At 43.1% G+C, this 24,743-nt stretch overlaps 1 protein-coding gene across 1 annotated transcript in view; it reads left to right on the plus strand.

Moving 5' to 3' along the window:
* Window positions 1–2,492: 2,492 nt before the first annotated feature.
* The window catches only part of LOC145415080 (uncharacterized), a 146,602-nt gene continuing 124,351 nt past the window's right edge, over window positions 2,493–24,743 (plus strand). Inside the window, exons 1-2 of the mRNA XM_080284493.1 lie at window positions 2,493–2,555; window positions 2,802–2,844. Coding sequence (XP_080140619.1) covers window positions 2,493–2,555; window positions 2,802–2,844 — 106 coding nt within the window. The remainder of the gene's footprint in view (window positions 2,556–2,801; window positions 2,845–24,743) is intronic.

Raw genomic sequence — 24,743 nt, forward strand, 5'->3', positions numbered from 1 at the left:
ATAAAATGATTCGGCCATAGAGGCTCATAAGTTCCAGTGATAATGATAATTGTTGCTAATGGGATGATGACTGGGTGTAAAAGGATAGGGTTAATAATGATGATATATACTATACTTACTAGTATACTTGGTACATTCACGATGATAAAAATGATAATGATGATGATAATAATAATAATAATAATAATAATAACAATAAATACTGTTATTTTATTATTATTAGTTATTATTATTATTATTATTATTATTATTATTATTATTATTATTATGATTATCAATGGAAATGATGATAAAACCGCACCACCACCATCACCACCACCACCACAACCACTACCACCACCACCAACAACAACAACAACAGTAATAATAATAATAATAATAATAATAATAATAATAATAATAATAATAGTAATAACAGCAATTAAAATGGATACATTCATAGATACACACATAAGTAAACCAACACTCCCTTACAGACCATCACACAGGGAATAAAGTCAACAAAAGATTCCCCCAGCGACACTAACACTACTTACACCCAAATCCTTACGTCATCATCGTTTCCTGTGTTCCTTCTCTCCACCAAATTACTTACCATTATTTCTCGATGCCTGGGTACGTCCTTCATTATGCCAACACCACATTCAAAGACCAACTCATTTTCCATCTCACTAATTGAAACCCACAGCAGCGTCACAAACAGAATCCCATCCTATACCCGGGCCGACTCTCTGAGAGGCGCCCAATCCGACCCATATACACCCAACGCCCCCTCCTTCATTCTTGAACAATACGGTACAGTCGGGTTCATTAGTGAGGGTACATATGTGGTCGTCTATCTATCTATCTATCTATCTACCTATCTATCTATGTATCTATCCATCAATAAATCTGTCTATCTATAGCCAAACGCTGTAATCCCGTAAGATGTGGCCACAGACCATTTACTGCCATGTCGCCCTGTCCCCTGCCATTTCGCTGCCCTCCCCCGAACTTACACCCAGCTCACTCATATACCTCTCTATTCCATCCCTCCATCTCATCCTCGATTTCCCTCCCCCTCCCCCCCCTCACAGCCTCACTCACATACATCCTGAGGTGGAGGTCGTATGTGGTCATATTTTCAGCTATAATATCTACTGCTATACTCTATTCACTCTGTCTTGGCCTAAAATTGCTCTCCCTTCATCTGCAGTGCTGAGTTATAACAAGAGATGAACACTAGTATATGATGCTAGTCACGAAGAAGTGCTACAGAAAGGATGTAATGCTGCCAGTGTATTGTCTTTTTCTGCCTCTGAGCTGCGCGAAATAAGCTGCAATGGGATAAAATCTGGGCCAGGTTAAAGTGAATGTAGTATAGTTGTATGGTGCTAGTCACGAAGAAGTGCTATGGAGAGGATGTACAACCTTACTATTGTCTTATTCTGTCAATGAGCTACAAGAAATCTGCTGCAAGGGGAACTGGAACAAGAGCTTAACGGGAGGATATAGTGTTAGTCACGAAGAAGCGTTATAGAAGGGATATACAGCCTGTCACTGAGCAAAAGAAAATCAGCTGCTAAAGGTCAAAAATCCTCCCCAGGTAAATGTAGATGGACTGTAATTAAGGAACGTCAAAAGAGCCTTACGTGACGAAGGCAAAGATTCAATAACAAATTCACGATTAATTCTCATTCGTAACTCTGATTTTGATTTTAGGAAGAGCAGTTAGTATGGGAAGTTTCTGCAGTTTTTCTTGTCCTTCGAGGGAACACACTCACACACACACACACACACACACACACACACACACACACAAACACGCACACGCACGCGCGCGCACACGCACACGCGCACGCACGCGCACACACACACACACACACACACACACACACACACAAGGCTTCTCTAACATGAAACGAAAAATACTTCATTGCTTTGAAGGGTTAACGAAAAATACGTCATCACTGTGAAAGGGTCGACCGTCCTCTTCGTGGTCTGGCCTGGGTTCGCATCCCCTGCACCAGACACGTTAATATCCCTTTGTAGGAAGACCCGTATTCTGGCGGTGACATCCCCCCCTTGCTGTGAGGGGTCAAGCCGCTCTAATGGGAGTACACGTGCCGTCACCGTCCGGGGGGTTTGAATGTGTTTGGGTGTGGAATCTGAAGGGGTATTGGGTCGTACTGCCTCCTTTGGGACTGGCCAGGCATTGTGAGGGTACGGTGCTGGCATCCTTGTCGGCAATAGTCACAGGGCGATGAGGACTGGCTCTCTGGCCCGGGAATTGGATGGGCGTAGCAATTAACGGCTCTAAGGTACAATGCCGGGTGATTATCGTGGCTACATTTAGCAACAAAGGGTTATATGAATAGCTCTATGCAGTTACTCGGTTCCAAGGTAGCGTTCGTGGTGATTATCGTGGCTTCATTTTGCAACAAAGGGTTATATAAAGGACTCTGTGCAATTACCGTCTCTAAGATACAATATCGTAGCAACATTTAGCAAGTATGCGGTTTATGAAGAACGCTATACCTGCAGCTGAGATCTTGGGCGTCAGTATGAAAGATAAAGTAAGTGGATGAAAAACGGAGGATGATAGCATTAGAGTACCAAGTAATACGGATGCAAAGACTGACGAAGGATGATGCAGATGCCTAAACAACTACCGCATACTTTTGTCAGCTACCAAAGACACTGAGATTCACAAACTGAGATACTGTCAGTGAAGCTTAGATATATCATTCTTTTAGACATCACATTGGTTTCTTCATTAACTGCTTCATAACAACAGCGTCTTTTAATCGTGCTTCTTTCAGACACAGAAGACACGGAAGAGACTTTTTGATCTGGAAGGGTCAGGTACGTGTAAAACTTTCACTGACTTCTTCAACACGAACGTCTCAAGATGAATAAAATCGTCTTGAAGTGGCAAGATTCAGGAGGTTGAGAATCGTAAGGACTCTTGGATTCTTCTTTAGGATATCTTTTTACTTTGGGTCGCAAGATGGTAGGTATATGAAAGTAATGCTTGGTAACTCTTATCCATGTAGTTATGTTATTAGTCGTCGTGATTTGGTTTTAATAGGAGAAATATAATTATCTTTAACCTCTCCACTCTATTTATTTACAAGTTCCGCACCTCCGACCTGCTCCACCACCCAATTCAGTCCCAGGCCATCCCACCCACTCCTCCCTGACCACCTCACTTTATTTTTCTGCCCCCCTCATTTCTATGTTAAGGGAAATACATGACCTGAGCATTTTCACCGGCATCTCTGCTCCACATATCATCAGATACCAATCTTCACAGGGAGTACCACCCACACAAATAGTTCCACCAGCCCACGGCCAGCCACTATCATACTCCACCTCGCCCACTCCTCTCTGTCCACATTATTTATTATCTGCTCTTCTGCTCCTTCGAATTTCCAAGCTGCAGGCACAGTCATAGCCCACCAACCACCACCGTCCCAGCCCATCCCGCCACTTCAAGGGCTGCCCAGGCAATATCCGCTCTGATATGGGGGACACGTGGGATTATTCTGTAGCTCCTGTCAAATGCCTATGTGGTTTGGGAGAGTCTTCTGGCGTGGGAGTCAGCTGAGTGTTCTGTACAGTACAAAGACATCTTTTTGTAGTTCATTACGCCATAGTTTGACGATTTTATTTATCTTACGCAAAATCTTTCGTACCGAAGAGGTGAATATTATCTACTGGCATAAGAATAAAAAAAAATTAGTCTTCCCAGCAGTTACAAGGAAAATTATTCGTGTTATATTAGGATGAAGTTGGGTCTAGAGGCGCGACGCATCTCAGGGTAACCTCATCGTCAGGGAGATCGTCAGGGAGACATGAGAGAGAGAGAGAGAGAGAGAGAGAGAGAGAGAGAGAGAGAGAGAGAGAGAGAGAGAATGACATTTAATTACAAACCATCAAGGAAGCCAAGGGGGAGGTGGGTTGGAGTCAAGTGATGTGGATGCAGGCGTATCAACTCCCAGGCCAATATTCTCCTCGTAGAAAGCTCGCTAACACCTCTTCCTAAGCGATTTACGTTGCTTATTGTACCTTGCCTTCCTCTTCCGTAGTACTTAAATAATTCTAATATCGACAAACTCTGCATAAATAACGTACAAAGCAATATTATCAAGCTGTATCCAAAACAAATCGCCAAGGATTAAGTGTTAGGGAGCAACCGCCAAGAATACGAGACCTCTATATTTGTGGGAGGCAATGGAAGTGTATACAGTCCAATATTTATGATTCTGATGAGGAAAAACGAAGTATACTATCATTTCGCGTAATGTAAACTGATAGCCACTGCAACGCGGGAAGAGTCGGAATAGAAGCGCCACGGGGGAATCTGTCAACAACTTTTACAGTGAACTATACGTTACATAAATACTCGTATTTTTTCCCCGTCCGATATCGACTTTCCTTTTAGTAACAAGCAGCCTAATTATTAGAGCCACCTGAAGAATGAAGTTTCACCTTTTCTTTTAACATTTTTCTCCACTGTACAGGAAAGTCACACCTCATGATCAGTATTTTGGAGGAAGGTACGCAAATCAGTGAGTACACGATTAAATAGGCAAAAATGTAAAGTTCTTATGATAAAGGGTTACATTCAATTAAGTGACGTATTTTCCATCTGTGGTTAGAGACGATTTTCTTTCATCTTGTGGGGGGGAAAACTCTCACTGTGAAGGGATTAAGGAAGGTTAATGTAATCCCTCCCGTGTGAAAAGTCTCTCCTAAGTTAAATATAATCGTCAGGGGGATGCAAGAACTAAAAAAAAAAAAAAGTAATCTGACTGAATACCTTAAATGTTAGTCCACTCTGTCAGTATTGCAGAATCGACACTGACTGTATCGGTGTTCTCTGTCACACTTGGGTTCCCTTCGTTACTCCAAGATCACCGGTTCGTCCGACTCATTCTACTGAAGATGTTAGGCCTCTTGCGCCTTATTTCACAGACTTTAATAGCAAACAGATATTACTACGACTCTGCATAATACCTGTACTTCTTCGTGACTAGCAGTATTTTCCAGCGTTAATCTCCTGTTAGAACTCAGCTTTCGAGATGCAGATAGTGCCATTTTACGCCAAGTTAGAGTGGACAGACTAGAGCCACGGTGAATGAACTTATAATCCTGTGTAGGGCTTGAACGAGAATTGTGTCTGCGTGGTTCGGGTAGTGAGGAAGGACGCTGCTGCCACATTTACATAGATAAGGCTGCCGTCTGCTCTGTCTGCTCTAATTACATCAAGGCTGAGATGGAGCAGAAAGATCGATTACTGAGATTAGGTATAAGATCAGATGGGCCTTCCTTGTTGATGAAGGCACCGTACTTGTCATCTGATGCAGGATTGATGCTAGACTACCTACTTGCGCAGATGGTTAGTGAGGTCATACTGGAAGATTCGTAGTGGTGAGAGAGAGAGGCACATATACACAGAACACGCAGATTTTTCGATCCTAAGATGCGGTTCGATTTTAACAGTAATACCTTAATGCAGAACACATTAAGTTCAGGTACATGAGAAAATGGAGAGGAAAGGAAGGGGAGAGGAGGTGGGACAGGAATCAAGGTGGAAAACGAGAAGAGAGGAGAGAGGGGAATCAGAGAACTGAAATGGAAAGGAAGGAAAGAAAGGGGAGGTGGGGGAGGAAAGATGAAAAACGAGAAGGGAGAAGAAAGAGGCTAGAGAGAGCTGAAAGGAAAAGGGAGGAAAGAAAGGGGAGAACACGCTATGAGGGCAAAAAAGTGAATCAGCGCTTTGAGGACAGTGGAGGAAAGAGGAGAAGGGGGTACAGGAACTGCCCCAAGGGAAGGACAGGGTGGCGAAGCAGACGGCCGGCGAAGAATGGCATCATTTTCTGGTATTCGCCTGCGACACAAAGAGGCGAGCTGGATTATGTGAGGCATGTGGGGTATGGCTCAAGGAAATGTTTTTACCCGGATCACGAAAAATTATATTATTTTTGATGGAATTATTATACTGATAGAAAGCGTTAGGAGGAATACATGGAGATGCTTCGGCCATGTAAGGAGGATGGAAAGAGTGCGACTAACGAGGAGAGTGTATATGAGTGAAGTGGAGGCGAGGAGAGGGAAGGGGAGACCGAGGAAAAAATGGAGGGATGGAGAGGAGAGGTATATGAGAGAGGGGGTGTGTAAGTTGAGGGGAGGGCAGCGTAATGGCATGGGACAGGGCGACATGGAGGCGACTTGTTTGTGGCCACCCCTCACCGGATTAAGGTGTCTGGCTCTAGATAGATTGATAGAATGGTCCATATACCACACAGCCACCAATCCTCACGTGCTGCGAGAACGGCTCAGTCTGCCATTTTGAGAAGCGCGGATATTTTGTGTGTCAGGAAATTATGTAAACAAGCGAGCAATTAGTGAACATAAAAATGCAGACACTATAAAGCACATAAAAAGTTACGTAAATTAGATGAGAATTAATCGGCATAATTTATAAATCACACTGCAAAATCTACAAGGGGTGTTTGCACTGGGAAGGCCTGATGAATGTAAAGTTTGTGGGGAAAGACTCAAGGAAAATTACTGTTTTAGTTAGAAATCACAAAACATGGCACGACTTATGGCAGAATGGTTACCTAATGTGTATACTTTAACGATATATATATTAAGGATTTCATCAGAAGACCGATTTATTTGCTATTTGTGCTGCCACCAGACTTCTATTCGGCTCTGGGGACTTCGTTTATGAGAATGAGTGATTATGGAAGTATTAGTTTTATCGTAGCTTTTTCCTCAAGCCACGAAACTGATAGCAAAGACAGTGGTTGGTCAGATAGCCATACATCTACTCCAGCAAAAAGAACAACTGGTTTTACTTAATATCGTGCTGACTTTGAGTATTCTATAAACTTTAATAAGTCTATGTTTTGAGAGATTTTTTTCACATAATTTTTTTCCATTAACCTTTTTTTTTTTTTTTTATGTGTTCGACTCAGGGCATAGGCTTCACAGCCTGCTTCCAGGGCCCAGTAGTCCTCCTACATGTCATACACCTCTACATGTCACCACTTCGGCGCTAACACCCATCGTCCATATTGAATACATGCTAGGGCTGTCTCATACAGGACTGATGTACTGGTATTAGCGGGGGTATTTTTACGACATGTCGGCGGGTCTTCTGGTAGATCGGTAAAGTCTGCTTTACATGAAATTCAAATCCTTAAACTGTTCCCTGCCCCAGCGGGGATTTGAACTTGGGTCCGATAGAACCGCAGGCCACCTCTCTACCGATTGAGCCACCGCCTCCCCCAGTAATAATAAATACACAACCGTTTCCAGTACGTATAATTGCAATGTACCTGCAGTCCCTCTTCTGCTGGGACAACAACCATACATTCCCCTGAACCTTCACCCTAGCCTATTCAACCTAACTCACCCTAACTCATTTACTGTAACTTTCTCACTAACTTTTTCACCCTAACTCATTCACTGTAACCTTTTCACTAACTTTTTCACCCTAATTCATTCACCCTAACCACTACCACGACGGCAAGGGTGGGGGGATAAACGGCAGCAAATTGATGTGTGTGAGTCTGCTTGGGTTGGCCAGTGACTCAAAGGGGAGGCTGGCTTTGTTGACGACCACTGACAATACCCTCGGCACAATGGAGGAAGGGGACGGAGCTGATTCATTATATTACTCCGTCACAATAGCACCGTCCCCTGCGTCCCCCTCCCCCCCCCACACACACCTAAGGCCCCTGCACACCTGTGGGGGACGCTGTCTAGGTAGGGAGATCTGCAGTAACCTCGCATGACCTTTCTTGCCTGTTCTCTGACCTTGTTTCTTTTCTCCATTGGTCTTATCTGATGTTTTGTTATTCGCTATCAGCAAGAGGGAGAGAGATGGGGTCTCTCTCTCTCTCTCTCCACCTCTTTTTCTTCTATCGTAAGGAAAATCTTGGCCTGATCAAGTTCCCTTCCACTAGGAGCTCAGACGTCCCTCGCGACCTCCCCAAATTGCCCGTTGCCAAGGAGGGGCGATTTACGAGAAAGTACGGCTGTCCGGATTTTGGAAAGGGGTGTAGGGGGAGGGGGAGGGGGAGGGGAAGAGGGAAAGGGGGTAGAAGCAGGAGGAGGGTGGGTAGGAATAGGGGGAGAGAGGGTAGATGGGTGAAACGAGGAGAGAGGGTGGATGGGTGAAAAAGGATTATCGGGAGAAGATAGGGGGAGGAACAGAGGGAGTGAGGGTAGAAATAGGGGAAGAGGGGTGTGGGGAGGGAGTGGAGGCAGGAGAATGAGAAAGAGAACAGAGGATGGGGGAAGGAGGGAGAGGGGGAATGGGAGAGAGGAGGAAGGGGAGAGACGGACAGAAGATGGAGAGAAAGGGGGAGAGGGGAAAAAGATAAGGCGGAGAGAGGAATCAGGTTCAGGAGAAGTTCGCTGAGGTTTCCGTCCCCACTTAGCATCGGAGTAGGGTACTGCCGCTTTGGGAGTGTTCACAGGATTTCACTTTAGTTCCTGGAAAGACTCATGGTTTTGTTAAAATAGATTTCTGGCAGTATTCATTGTTTTGAAATGGTTCGTAAAAAGATTCATGGTTTAATTTTGGTTCCTGGAGAGATTCGTCGTTCTGCTGCTGTTCCCTGAATCACTCAAAGGCTTTCGTTAGGATGCTTGGAAAGATTTATGATCCCGGCATGGTTCCTGAAATATTCATGGTTTGGTATGGGTTCTGGAATGATTCACGGTTCTGCTATGATTCCCGTACAGATGCATGGTTTTGGCACGGTACCTGTAAATCTGTCGGTTTTGGCAGTTCCTAAATGTACTCAAGGTTTTAGTGCGGCTGCTGGATTCACGGCTTTGGTTTGGCTCCATGTCACGAATTTTCAACTGTATTTTGCTTTACGTCTGCAATCCATGATCTTATTAGTGATTTTACGTATGGTCTTAATGGGATCCCACCTGTTTTTGGATGACGTGTTGTTTTTTACTGTCTTCCAACCTAGTAAATTCTTGCTTTTGTCTGCCAAACGGATCTTGAAGTTGGCTGTCTGTTGTTTTGTTTTTCTTTTTTCTTGGAGAGTACAATCTTGTGGGCTTCTGGCGGTCGGTTCGTTCTTCCTTACAATAAGAAAAAAAAATCCTGTTTCCTTCTTACTGGAGGTTTGCTTTTATTCAGAATGTTATAGTGGAGGGTGGTGGCCATTACAATCTTTCAGACTGTCTTCTATTTGTTACATGTTACACTGTACTTCCAAAGGTTTTGACTGTACTTTCCTGACGAATTTTTTCTCGTAACTGCATCCAGACTGTCAGTATGGGATCCGTCAGGGACATTCTAATGATTCAGTTTTACATTTCCATTAGACTCCTGGGCATTTCTATCGGGAACTTCTGCGAAACTTTTGGGGATTGTGCTGTCATATTTAAGACTTTTTGACAGGGTATGGAGGAATCTTAAAAATTATAGATTACACTCCTTTGCTTTGCCCGTCTGTTGGTGCCTTCATTCCTACGTACTCGTAAAATTACCTATGTTGCAGACGGTCACTATTCTTCTAAAAATCATCTACAGTACTGTTCATAGATCTTGTTCTCCCACAAACATTTTTATGAATAACAGACTTTGGTGAAAGTCTAAAAGAGCGTTCAAGGCCAACTCTATAATTATCATCACTGGCATATACAGTTACACCTTTACCCTTGTGCGTTCAAGTGCTAACGATTCCACGCTTCACTTATTCATCCACCTCATGCAGGATATATCATAAACTACTGCACATCCCAGGATAAAAGGATGTGGTGCACTTAATGTCTGACTTCTGTTACTTCTGACTGAGGTAAAGAAAATCTCGTCCTCTTTAATTGTCTCATTTCTCTACCTCTTTGCTTACCACACATCAACGACCCCTCCGTCTCTTATTCTGATTGGTGTAGTAGTTCTCATCTCATGAATTACGGGGAGAGGAAGAGAGGAATGATGATGATGATGATGACGATTATGGCTGTTATGATGATGATGATGATGATGATGATAATGATATCTCCTTTACGTGATCCCCCATGGAGATGCCACGATACTGTTCTTGCAAAATCAACTTCTTGGATGTAAACAGAAAGATATTGGGTACCCTTTTCACCACCCTGTCCATTCGTGACATTCAAAGCCAAACTACACTTTATATGTCTGTGTTTCAATTCACTCTCTCTCTCTCTCTCTCTCTCTCTCTCTCTCTCTCTCTCTCTCTCCCTCTCTCTCTCTCTCCACAACTATTACACAGCTCTATTCTCCCGTCCTTCCCACTCCCACGATTTAATCTATTTTCGGAAGGAGGCGCTTAAGGTGAAAAGAAAAAGCTCGCCATTTTGCTCTCTCTGGCTTTCTAATCTCACTTGACCTCCTCTTCTTGACTTCCATTTCTCGCCTCAGTCACGGGCGGCCTTGGGGGTTTATTGCTTACACGCGCTAAAAGTCCTGCAAGAGAGAGAGAGAGAGAGAGAGAGAGAGAGAGATGCAACTGGAGACATTTACTATAGCAGTCCTACCATATATATTCCATTTTTGATCGCACATCCTCTCCCACACCACCCTCTCCCTTCACACCAATCGCTCTATATCCTCTCCCCACACCACACCTACCCCTACACCACTCCCTCTTCCCCACATCACACCATTATCCCCACACCACCTCTTGCTCCCACACCACACCCACCCATCAAGCACTTCCTCTCCCACACTCACGCCCCATACAACACCCTCACCCACATCACATTCCCTCTCCACACCATACCCTTTCGCCGCCACACATCCTCTTGCAACACCACCCAACATTCAAATAACGCCCACTTCCCCCACACCACACCCTTCCTATCATCACCCCTTCCCCCACACAACCTTTCCCCCCTCACACTACCCTCTCCTTACCCTTCATAACCACCCTTTATGCCCACACCATGTCTCTTTCTTCACCACTCTCCTACCGTACCACACTCCTCCCACACCAACCCCTCTTCCCATACCACTCTTCCCCACACCAATCCAACCCGTTTCCCACACCACACCTTTCACCCTCAGCACTCCATTAACCCACTCCACACCTTCCCCTCAACACTACATCCACCCCCTCAACAACCTTTCTTACTACACCACACACTCCCTTTCTCACCACCCCCTCTCTCAAACGCACACTCAACTCACAGCACCCCTCCTTTCATACACTATATTCTTCTCCCACACCACCTCTTCCTCTTATACCATCCCCTACCACACCGCACCCTCGTCCACATCACCCTTTCATTGTACACCACATCTTCCCACAATACACCTTTATTCTACACCACACCCTCATTCACCATCCCCTCCCCCTCTGCTCCTACACAATCTCCCCCACATCATATCTCACACCCCCTCTCGCACTCCTACATCACATCCTTCCCACACCATCTCTCCACCCACACCACCCTCTTCTTCCACCCACACTTCACCCACACACCACCTCCCTCCCACACACTCCCTATCATTAAAGTAATACAACCATTATCATTTTAAGCGGTAGTCGTAGTAGTATCAGAAGCATGTGCAGTTACGAAAGCAAGGGGTCTTATAATATTAACTATACCCGGTACAATAAACGTCAAAGCGAGCGCAGTCAACGGCACGAACAACGGCAAACGGTAGGAAACAGAGGCGAGCAGCTGGTGCAGTTATGGCCGGGAGCAGAGAAGCAACATCGGCAAATACACTGAGATAACTATTACACACACACACACACACACACACACACACACACACACACACACACACACAGAGTTCACCTGTACCGATTAATCTGTTTTGGGGGAAGGTAGAATTTTTCAAAATCAAGTTATCAGACAGAATTTTGCAAGAGATCAGGTTAACCCCGTCAACCCATGAAATCGCAGCTGTACAAAATAATACAGCTTTGCCCTAGCCAGAATTGATTAGCTATTAGATGCACGCACCAAATGGGCTATGACATAGTTAATCATCATCATCATCATCGTCATCGCCATCATCATCATCACCATCATCACAGTTCCACAAATAGAGTGTGTATGTATGCAAGTCTCTGAGGAGACACTCTATGCCATTATCAACATATCGATACCACCTTCACTCCACCCTCATCACCTCCACATCACACCAATACCACCTCTTCATCATCACTGTCACATCACAACGCTTTCACTTCTTGCTTCCCTCACCACAACCATGACATCACACCAGCATCGCCTCTCTTCTCTCATCGCCATTATGACACCACACCAATACCACCTTCCTCTTCCTTCACCACCACCACACCACACCACACCGCACCAGCATCATATATTGTACTACGTATTTATTGCAGGGATCGGCTTCACCACGCTTTTCTCACAAGTGGGTAGGTCTACGGTAGGGTGGGCATTTAATCGAAAAAAAAAAAATGTTATTCCCTTATAAAGTTTAAGGTTCTGAGGCTAGGTTACCACAGACCAGTACATGTAATTATAAAAGACAGTTTACTTCATGACACTGCATCACTGACAAGTGCTCCTGGTGGCTCCGGTTGGGGGCATTTTAACTACTACACCACCATACGTCAATTAACTGTGCTTGATGACTATTGCGAATCTCATAAAAAACGACCCCGCTACTCTCTCTCTCTCTCTCTCTCTCTCTCTCTCTCTCTCTCTCTCTCTCTCTCTCTCTCCACACCCATCCCTAGCATCTCCTCCAAGACCTCACGCGCTAAAGTAATCATTCTTCCGCGTCTACGACCACTGGAAGCCGCCTAACTTCAGCCACACTCCTCACAGCCCATAAAGAGCGTCCTCACTATCCCCCACGCTCACTCCCCAATCCCTGTCACGACTTTTGGGAGGCTCAGAATGTCACCGCCTCTTTTATCCCATTTGCATCCTGTGAGCCACTTTTTACAGCCCTCCTACCTCTTCGCAGTACGCTTTTTATGCCCTCAAACTTCTTGCTCTTTCGTCCTTGAGTACCTTGATCAAATTATGCCAGTAAGAGGATTTAACACAATTTTTCTTACTTCCTGGACCCCTGCCTTTAAGACCTTCTCCCAGTTTTACAGCCTTTTATTAATGTTGTCTTGTTAATTCTACTTTTTAAAGCATATTTTCTAGCTAATTCCACAAACTAATTTTTTCTCCTCCACTTACTACCTGCGTTACCTGATTTCCTTTTTTTTTTCCAGACTCTACTTGACTCCTTTTTCTTCTTATTAATTTTACCTGTCCTCCTAAATTACCTTGTTACCTTACCTGTCACCTAGTATTACCTTGCTAAGTTTACGTGTTTCCTTATCTTATCCAGTTAATTTTTTCTACGTCCTCTTACCATTTTTTTTTACGTGTTTCCTATTTCTATTTTTCATTATAGTTTTTCGGTAACAGTGTCCTGTGTCCTATAATTACCTGATTATTCTTACATGTCTTCCATTATCATCTTTTTTATTTTTCCGCGTTTCCTTTATCATGCTACCTGTTCCTTCTTTCTATTATACTAATCTTACTTTTAGTTTTTACTGCCTTGTATATCTTAAAAGTCTGAATACCTTTTTGTTAATGTCATCAGCACCTTATTCTTATTGACTTATGTGCCTTTTTATGGGCAAGTTCAGTTAAATAATCCTACACACACACACACACACGATAACAGAAAAAAAAAGGTAAACCCATATCACTTCTCTGTGGTATAGGGGCCCAAAGGTAGGTCTCAGGCCACTTCACTTAACCTCTTCAATTCGATTTTATATTTTCTTATTTTAATTGGGTCTCTCTCTCTCTCTCTCTCTCTCTCTCTCTCTCTCTCTCTCTCTCTCTCTCTCTCTCTCTTCTTAAAGTTTTAGGAAAATGTCTTGTAGTGAATAAGTTAATGAGGAGTTTACCTGCCCCTCTGCCTCGAAATGTCTCTCTGAAATTGATTAAATGTATCTGTTACCCTTAATTCTTTTGCTTCTCGTTTCTACCTTGTTTTTCTACTGTTGTCATCTTTGCCTGTCTCCTTTATTGGTTCCCTTCTTAGCCTCTGCTGCCCGAAGACGTCTTTTATTGATTTATTCTTGCTATTTCTTGAGGACTTTATTCAAATTAGATGATATTTTGGGTAGAATTTTAAGAGAACTGAACCAAACTCCATTACAACAAGAGGTGTTTTCCAGGCAGAATAAAATCGCTTGGTGGTAACAATAATATAGTTAGATTTCGTCATAGCAGTAAAGGATAGATATATATATATATATATATATATATATATATATATATATATATATATATATATATATATATATATATATATAGATATATATTTTTTTTGTTAACACTCCAGCAGCTACTATTCATCCTCACCAGAATAAAATTGTCTTTATTAACCTTGCATAGAATGTAGAGTTGTCCCGACCGTAGGAGGGATGATGGATGAAGTATTAACGCCTTCACGCTTCTCTAACTCTTCGCCAAATGTAATCGTTTAGCGCTGCTTCCTATAATGCGGTGGGGTTGACGCGACCTGGCTTGACCGCGAGAGCATTCATTCGTCTTTCTGTCTTTCTTCTTCATTCCTTAGGACATATTACTTCGTTTATAGCCAATTAATTGCTATCTTAAGACACTTGTACTCATTTTAGGACACACGTCTGATTGTGAAGGAATTTATGAGGTCAATATTCAGTAAATTAAAAATCGTAACTAAATGTAATAGTTTAAAAGCATATTGTATCTATCTGCCTATCTATCTATCAATCTATCTATATCTGTCTATCGCTGTATCTATTTTTTATCTATATCTATCTATCTATCTATCTTTAAGACGAACTCCAGTAGAAGGGGTAAATTTTCCATCCAACATTATTTTTCCTTTGCTGTCTCTACTTTGGTTTTCCAATACATTTAATTTTGCCTGTATAATGTTTTTTTTTTTTTAATAAATTTTGACTTTGTCCTCTTGGTTCGTTCTTAAGTATTTTGTCTCATTTCATTCCTTTACTATTAACTTAAACTTTCTTCCTACTTACGTCCTGCTTGATCCTGCCTGTATTTTTTATTTCTTCTCTCTCTCTCTCTCTCTCTCTCTCTCTCTCTCTCTCTCTCTCTCTCTCTCTCTCTCTCTCTCTCTCTCTCTCTCTCTCTCTCTCTCTCTCTCTCATCAACGCTACTTCCTCCTCACCTTTTTTTTCTCTCTCTCTCTCTGCCAACACTTCCATATCTTTACTGCCAACCCACTTCACCAACGTCCAACTCTTGCCAACTTCCACCCCATCCAAGCGACCTCTCACCTTCCATAGTCTCTCCTACATTTCTCCTCCCTCCTCCCTCCCCTTTCCCTCTCGTCAAGGCCTTCTTTCCTCCTCATATCCTTCAAGATCCACCTCCTCCTTTTTCGCTGCCAATTTTTGTGTCTTCCCTCTTGCAACTTTCTTTACCTTTTGGGGTTTTTTTTTATCTCTTATATTTTCTTTTTCTGCTTTTCTATATATAACCAGATGTTTTAATGCCAGATTGGGTGGCCACAAACAAATCGCCTCCATGTCATTCTGGCCTCCGCTATCAGATTGCCCTCTCTCCAGTTCACACCCCCTTCACTCATATGCCTTTCCAGTACTTCCCACCATCCCATCCTCACCCTTCCCCTCCCATTCCTTCTACCTATATTTTCTTCTTCCTTGCTCCTCTTCCTCCCTTTAGTCTTCCTCCACCTGCTCCTCCTCCCTTTAGTCTTCCTCCACCTGCTCCTCCTCCCTTTAGTCTTCCTCCACCTGCTCCTCCTACCCTTGGTCTTCCTTCACCTGCTCTTCCTCCCTCTCCTTCTCCCCTCGTCCAAGACTCTCAATCCTTCCCCCAGATCCCTCCCCTTATTAAATTTCCTCGAACCCCTCCTTCCAATTTCCCTCTTCAAACGTCCCTCCTACAGGCTCCGATCCTTCCCTTCTTTCCTCCACCCTTTTTCCCTCCCTCCACGTCCCTCCCCCAGTATTCTTCCTCCTTGTCTCCAGCATTCTTCCTCCTTGTCTCCAGTCTTCTTCCTTGTTCCTATTTTCGTTATTTGCCATCATATTTCGTGTCTCCATATCATCACCATTTTTACCTAAGTTCTCGTTTTCTTCAGTGCTTTCTTTAATTTTTTTCCCAGGTAGTGTGTGTCCTTCAGTATCCTCTCTCTCTCTCTCTCTCTCTCTCTCTCTCTCTCTCTCTGCCTTCTTTCTCATTGTGTCTTTTTCCATTGCTTTCTTAGGCACTTTTCCATCCACATCCCTTCTTCATCATCTTTCCTATTCAGCATCAGTTTCTCTCAGCATCTTTCTCTCTCTCTCTCTCTCTCTCTCTCTCTCTCTTAGTCCTTGCTTCTTTTTTTCTCCATATTTTTCCTTCTTCTCATTACTTTCCCTTCTACTTCCCTCCTCCTCCTCCTCCTATTTCCTCCCTGTCTTTCCTTGCCTCCATCTATTGTTCCTCCATCCTATCTCCATCATTATCCCTCCCACCTTACTCCTGCCTCAGTACTTCTCCCATCTTCATTTCCTTCAGCATTTCTTTCAGTTCCTTCTCTGCCTTCAAGAGTACTTTCCTTCCTTCAGTCCTTCATTATTCCTTCAATCTACGTCTTTCCCTACTAATTTCCCTCCTTCCTTCCTTCCTTCCTTCTTTTATTATCTCTTTCATCTCCCTCTTTCTTGTCCATAGCACTTTCCCTCCTTCCCTCCTTCATTTTCCCCTCCATCTCAGAAGTACTCTCCCTCCTCTCCTCCACCATTATTCCCTCCGTCTTCGTCTTCCACAATACTTTCTCTCCTTCCCTCCGTCATTATCCCTCCCTCCTCCCTCCTCCCTCACCTGAGCAGTGGCCTCAGGAGTTAGCGACGCCACTCAAACCTGGAGACACATGCCATTCTCCCTCCTCTACCTCCACCGCCATCTCCACCTCCTTCTCCACCAGCATCACCTACACTTCCACCTCCATCCCCACCTCCTACATCACCACCATCACAAACACCTCTACCATCATCTTCACCAACTCCAACACTTCTGCCACCTCCACTACCACCATCATTTCCACCTCCATTCCCATACTACCACCACCATCTCCATCACTCTCTCCACCTCTCCCTTCACCACCATCTCCACCATCACCCTCTTTATATTAATCATCACCACCTCTACCTCCATCCTACCTCCACCTCCACCCTCACCTCTATCATCTACACCCCGACCCCAAATCTGTCCCGATGAGGAACGCCGCAGCAGACAAGGAAAGTTACGCCTAGAGTTCGTCCTCTTTTCCACAAGCCCTTGCGTGTCTTGTAACTCCTGTAATTCACATCCTTAAGGATCAGGATCTTGACATTTCCTTGCACGTCACAGCTACGTACTCCTTTTGTAACCATTGACATTCAGAGCTTTGGCATAGATACACTTGAACATTAATATTTGCATCACTCTTATTCTAACTCTTGAAATTCAGAGCTCTAAGCACTAACATCTTGACATTTACCTACACATATCTACAGTATTCTTGTTTTAACCTTTGTAATTTTCTATGTTTATCAATGCATCTGCTAACAGTTTACTTGCCACGTGATTCTCTACTAAATAAAGTTGTTTGGCGGTAAGTAGAATAAAACTGCAAGTGTGTTCATTGCCTGGGAGTGTTAATTCCTACTCAGTATTAAGTTCTGTAGAGCATTCTCTAGGCATACATAGATGAACAGATACACAAATACATAGATACATACATATAAACACACATTCCTATATTCCAGGTCTCTCGTCTGTAAATTCCTCTGTGCTTATGAAAAGTGTTGCGTACAGATAAATATTACTCTCGAACATGAAGAAAAACCTACTATACTCATTTTACTTTAACTTGGCCCCGATTTTCGTCCTTTTGCAGCTAATATCACACGGCACAGTGGCAGAAAAATACACTACCATCGTTCTACAACCTCACACTTCTTCGTGACTAGTATCATAATTCTGATGTTGCTCTGGTGCCGCAGCTGAGCATAGGAAGTGAGTAGATGGGAATTTTAGGCCAATTTAGAGTAAAATGAGTACAGTACAACTCTTCTCATCCTGAATCACTGATAATCTCCACAAACATTACATGGAGTTTTCCCCATCGTACATTTGTTCGTCTATGCATAAACCATACCTGATTCACACCTGATTTACACCTGATTCACACCTGTTGCCTTCCGATTCTCTGCCCTCTTCATAGCATTCTTTGTAGTTGTTATTGTCACATTCTCGAGAATCATAATACTGATAACTGTACGGTCGCACTCAAATTCTGTCGCCTTCCCTGCATATCTGTGTGTGTGTGTGTGTGTGTGTGTGTGTGTGTGTGTGTGTGTGTGTGTGTGTGTGTGTGTGTGTGTGTGTGTGTGTGGTTGCTAGCTTTCTTGAGGTCGTGCGTGAGTGCATACGTGACTGCATGATTGAGAGAGCGTGCATAAGGTGGTGGTTGACTGCATACGTCAGAGTGCGTGCAGATATGTTATGATGTGTGTGGGGGGGGGCATGTGTTCGCGTGTGTGCGTAACCATGTGTGAAAAAGGTGTGAACGGTGACTGAAGGCCATGTCAGGAGTTACGCAAAATAATTCATATTTCAGACAAAAGATATACATTAATATACTGTACATGGTAAATGCTTTAGAGACTGAGTTCAGCGGCACGTCTGACCAGGTGCTATAGATTACATTATTATTATTATTATTATTATTATTATTATGGAAGGTGTGCTACGTTAATGAGATGAAGAGTTTAGAAATGTAAGTGGCAGATGGAGAGAGTAATGCGTAACAAATGAGAATGAATGAGAGAGGATGAGCACTGGCAAACGTGACTGGTTTTCCTGGGAGAGTCGGCACCATTTGTCCTGTCGTCTAACCTGCTTTTGCCTCCCCTTTGAAAATCAGTGTGGTGAATCCGCAGCAACTTACAATGACGAGTTTAGCCTCAGATCAGTGTCATAGGTGTTGCTTGCTGCAGGTCCACCACACTGATTTGCCGAGAGAGAGAGAGAGAGAGTCACAAAAAACATATATATTTACGTATGTGGCGCAGTTATCAAAGCTTTACCAAGAGATATAAGGCATAACTTCGGCCTTGAGCGCTGTTGACGAATACATAGCTGAAAAATCGAACCATCTGAAACACACATTGGTAGTGATGGGGGTTTCATTGTACTTCGCCAGTTGTAAAAATTCATCAGACGGATCTGGGAAGATAGTAATTTCTCTGCCTGTACCTTCATATTTCTTTTTTTAAGTCTGGTCCACTAATAACACAAATTTAGAGACCCAAATCAGAACTCTCAGGCAAAGATAATCAATATTTTATGTGACCTGATTATGAAAAAAATATCCACAGTCATTTTTTCAGGGAGTTATACTGTAAAAAGTAAAAACATAGAAAATAAAATGACCTTGGTATCACTTCTTATTTCTGTCGTTCAATTAGTCAGGAAAAAACTTATGGGGATTACATAAAAAAAAAATAGTGATGCGTTTAATGTAAGTTCTCAAAGTCTGTGTTGAGGAAATCTGTCTGGAATGATGGGGAGCCGTAGGGAAATACACACACTGGAGAAATATTTATGTAGGCTGTAGTACCTCCATGCTGTTAACTCAGTTATGCTCCCTTCCTCTTTTGTCTCCTCCCGTCCTGTTTCTTTCATTTCTGTCTCTTCCTGTCCGGTCTCCTTCACTTCTGTCACTTCCTGCCCGCTCTCACTTTTGTCTCTTTCACTCCAGTCTCTTTCACATCTCTTTTTTTCCTGTCTCTTTCACGTCTGTCTTCCTGTCCTGTCTCTTCCACTTCTGTCTTTCCCACTTCTGTCTCCTACCGTCCTGTCTCTCACTTCTGTCTCTTCCTGTCCTGTCTCTTTCATTTCAGTTTCTTCCACTTCTGTCTCCTTCTTTCCTGTGCCTCCCTGTCCTGTCTCTCTCTTTCGTGTCGTATCTCCCAGCCCTGTCTTCTAGTCCTCTGTCTTTCAGTTCTTTCTCTTCCCGTATTGTCTTCTGCGCTCCTCTTTCTCCGGGCCTGTCTCCCCCTTACAATCTCTCCACCTTCTGTCTCTCTCCCTTCTGTTTCTCCCTTCTATTCTCTCCCCTTCAGTCCCCTCCCTTCCATTCTCTCCCTCTCAGTCTCTCACCCTTCAGTATCTCCCCCTCCAATTGCTCTCTGTCTACTCTTTTCTTTCCTTTCCTTTTTTTGTCCTTTCCTCTTTCACCTTGCTTCTGTCCACTCTCTCTCTCTCTCTCTCTCCATTTTTCCCTCCTGTTTCCCCCCCTCTCCATATCTCCCCCTCTCTCCTTCCCTCTCCCCTGCTCAGAATTGGCCGCCTGTGAACGCTGAAAAACGGAAGATCTCAAGAAAAATGTCTCTCCCACGTCGATTTTCCCAGCCATAATTATTTGAGAGATGATGATGGGGTAAAAACAAGAAGACTAAGTTCCCTCGCCTGGTTGTTTTTAACCTTCCCTCCTTCCTCCCTACCTCTTTATCCCTCCCTCCCCCTTTTCCTCCTCCTCCTCTCTTGCTCTTGTCCTTCTTCTTCCTCCTCACTTCTTTAGTTCCAGTCTCTGTCAGTCTTACTCTCCTTACTCTGTTCTTTTCGCCTTTCTCTCCTGTTCCCTTCCTTCCTCCCTTCAGTTTTCTATTTTTCCCATCAATTTCCTTCCTTTCTTCCTTCCATTCGTTCTTCCTTCCTTTCCTCCTTCATTTTCCATTCTCTCCTCTCCCTTCTTCCCCTCTCTTCTATTCCCTCATCCTTCCTTACCCCGTTGCCTTCCCTTCCTCCTCTCTTCTTCCCTCCCTGCCCCCAACCCCGTCCCTCACCCAGCCAGGCATCTTGCGTAACCACTTCCCTCTCCCTGCCCCCTCCCTCCCACCTTCTCATACCCCCTCCCCTCTTGCCCCCTCACCCAACCATCACTCCCCCTCCCCCTCTCCCTCAACCACCTGCAGCATCCCTCCCTCCCTTCCTTTCTTCCTCCCTCCCTCCCTCCCTCCCTCTCTTCCATCTTCCTCGCTTCCATTTTTGCCTTGCCCTGAAATCTCCTCCCTTTTATTTTTTTATTTTCTATTCATCTCATCATTCGCTTTTCCGGGCAATATCCTATTATCCTCTCGTTTTACAATATTATCCACATATATGTTTGTAAGCAACAGATCTTGGGAACCTTAGTCTTGTCAGGGAAAGCAGTACCAACGTTGTAATGAACAGTGTCTTTAGTTTCCCAGACGTTTCGACGACAAGTTTCATCATCAGTGGACTTAAAACTTTAAAAGAAGGCATTCGATGTTAGGAAAAAATAGAACCTACTTTTCCAAGACACGAAGCCAACGTAAGAATTGAACACAAGAGGGAAGTGATACAAAAGGATGCAGTATAAAGATAATTTTTATGCTGGCACAGTTATCCCTTTATTTCTCCTTATCTTCAAAGTTATAATGTTCCTCTCGTATTTATTAAAGACATTCTTTTTTTCAGATATGCTTTCATTAGACTTTTCACCATTAATAATTTCTCCTCTTGGCTAAAGGACTCCACATTCTACCCCTCTTAAACGCAACAGTTTCCTTGGAGTGAAAAATATCTTCCGTTTATAATCCCTACATACACTACTTCGATTAACTCTATGTGTTTTCATGTCAATAATTATAAGGTACTATTTTGACGAAAGCTGCTAAATCCTAATATAAAGCTAATATAATCCTAATATAAATCCTAATATGATAAATCGTACATCAGTATATCGATATCTCTATACATATCGGAAACAAAAAAATGAATCCTACTATAAGTTTAAAATAATCCAGATATAATGCTTAGCCCAAAAAATGATCCGAATTTAACCCCTTGAAACTGGGTGATGTGATTTTACTCTTATTTATTTATTTATTTATTTATTACTACTACCAGACGATTTATATTGATTTTAGGAAAGGGTTCTCGTACTGAAGGGGTTAATTAAGGCTACATCTCACCCCTCCAGGTAAAAAAAATGTATCGTAAGGTAAATAAAATCACAATGAGAGGACAAGAAGAAAGTGAAAAAGACGTCTCAATACTGGGTTGATCGAGACGAAGGGTAGGTATTTCTCTCTCTCTCTCTCTCTCAGTCTATCTTCCTGTCTCGCCTTTCAGCTCATTCCCCCACCAACTTTTCCCTGTCTGCCTTCTCCTTCGTCTCCTGATTTTCTCCCCCGATATGTACGAAATTTTCCTTTACTTTCCTCCTGATTACAAGAATTTTCCCTCTCTCATGAAATCCTCCATCCATTTTCTTTATTTTTTTCCCCTAATTATAGTGACTTTCTCATACATTTACGAAACATCATCTAATTGTTTACCTGTCTTACCGCTTTCATGATTTTTTTTTTATCTTCTTCCTATGTAATAGTGAAGTCTATTTTATTAGCTGCTCACTTATACAATATTTTAATCTACTCCTATTTACGTCACTTGCACACACACACACAAGCACACACACACACACACACACACACACACACACACACACACACACACACACACACACACACGATATTTTCTGTATTTTCGTGTCTTTTTTCCTCCCAACAAACTAATCCTTTGTCTTTATCCACCCGTTTACCCTCTCTCTCTCTCTCTCTCTCTCTCTCTCTCTCTCTCGGGTCAACTCAGGCATTGTTTTCCTCAGTCTGTCTGTCCCATTGCTTATGACCTCCAGTGTTTTAAATGAACTGTCTCAATATTAGCTTTCTGTTAGTTCAACTATCCACGGAAGAGACAAGTTCAGCTATATCTCAGTTTTGGAGTGTATATAGTTTCAGACAGATCGATAGATAGATAGTTTTTGTGTAGACAGACTGATGGATAGATAGATGGGCAGACTTTTTCCTACATTTGAGAAACATCCCGTGTAGTTTAAACATAGGGTATTTGTAAATTAGATGAAAGTTCCCCTCTCTTCAGTATACTTAATTATCTATATATTTACCCCTCATCAATACTAGCTTACCCACTCTACAGCCTCTTCGGAACTTCCTTGCCTTCTGCCAGTGTCACATCTGCGGGCACCTGATTCCTCTCCTCTCCACCATCAAAACCAGTCAGCCTTCCTTACTTTTCCTTTGCACCATCTAAACCAACCAGGCTTCCCAACTTTTCCTTTGCACCATCAAATCCAATCAACTTTCCTTAATTTTCTTTTGCACCATGAAAACCAATCAGATTTCCTACCGCTCAGCTCTCATCATTTCCATCCATCAATCTATCAGAACATTCTATTTGCTCCTTCCTGCACTTCCCCCTTTTTAGTCCTTTTCCGTCAGACTTTATACTTTGTGTCACACCCACGTTTACCTTTTTATACTTTTCAGAACAGTTTCCTATTTTCAAAGTGGGGATGTGCCTCGGCGCAGTAACAGAACCGGATAAATGTGTAAAGGAAATTGAAAGTAAAGTCTAGCAGGGAAAGAAGGCTTTAAAACTAAAAGGAAGTCTGAATGTAGAGGCTGGAAGTGAACTGAATGGTATTTTAGTGCTCACATTAACGTATGGATGTGATGTTTTGTTGTGTCAATTTATAGGTAAGAATATTAGAATGGAGTGTTTGTGGAATGTATGTAATGTGTAGGGTGCATAGAGAGTTATAGGACTACATATTCGTCTATCATCCTGTCTCGATATTTGAGTTATTTACCACTCTATATTCAGGCTTAACCACATATCACTAGATCATACATTCCTCTAACATCGGATCATCTCTATCATCGGGTGGTGTAATTTCTCTATCACTGGGTCATCTATCACTTTAACATGACTGGCCTCTCCCTCTGTCACCTGTCGTACCATCGGGCAGGTAATTCCTCTTTTATAAGGTATCGTCAGGTGGTCAGTCCCTTTGTCATCACGTTGGTCTCTATCAACTGTTACTGAGTGGTCTGACCCCCTACAATCGGGTCACCTGTCCCTCTCTAATCGGGTCCCTTCTTCCTCCATTATCAGGTTTCCTCTCCTTCCTTCCATCCGTCAATTTTTCATTTCCAATTTCTATCTGTTTGGCATCACCGGACATTATTATTTTTTTATCATCGTCTGTTATTAATCTGTTATCGTTACTCTCTACCTTCCCTATCATCCAGTCACCTTTTCCTCTATCATCGCGACGTTTCTTTCCCATTTTCCAATCCGATTTCTTTTTCTCTTATTGGTTCTCTTATTGCCTTATTATCGAGTGACCTAGCCTTCTCGTTCGCTGCTCCTCTCTCATCCTATCTTTCATTTCTCTCCTGATTCCTTCTCTTTCTCCCTCTTCTCCGCCCTGGTATTTTCCATCCTTCTATTGCTTCAGTTTTCTTCCTTGTTCCCTTTCTCCCTCCGCTTACTTGTCCCTTCTTCCTCCACTCCTTCTGCCCTATCTTCCTTTCACTTCAACCTTTCTCCTCCACTGCTATACTTTCTCCCTCCTCTCTCTTGCCTTTTTCCCTCCTTAACCCCCCTTCTCCTGCCCTTATTCCACTTTCATCTCCCTATATTCACCCGCCCTTTCTCTTCCTCACCCTTCCCTGCCCTTTCTCCCTCCTCTCTCTGCTCTTTTCCCCTCCTTAACTCCTCTTCTCTTTCCCTTATTCCACGACCATGTGCTCTATTCTCCTAACTCTTTCTCTCCCTCACCCTTTGCTGCCCTTTCTCCCTCCTCCTCCACCCCTCTGTCCTTTCTCCCTCCCTTACTCCACGACTAGCTC

The sequence above is a fragment of the Coenobita brevimanus genome, chromosome 101, assembly GCF_032717465.1.
Source record: "Coenobita brevimanus isolate Jiangsu-jjx chromosome 101, ASM3271746v2, whole genome shotgun sequence".
NCBI lineage: Eukaryota > Metazoa > Arthropoda > Malacostraca > Decapoda > Coenobitidae > Coenobita > Coenobita brevimanus.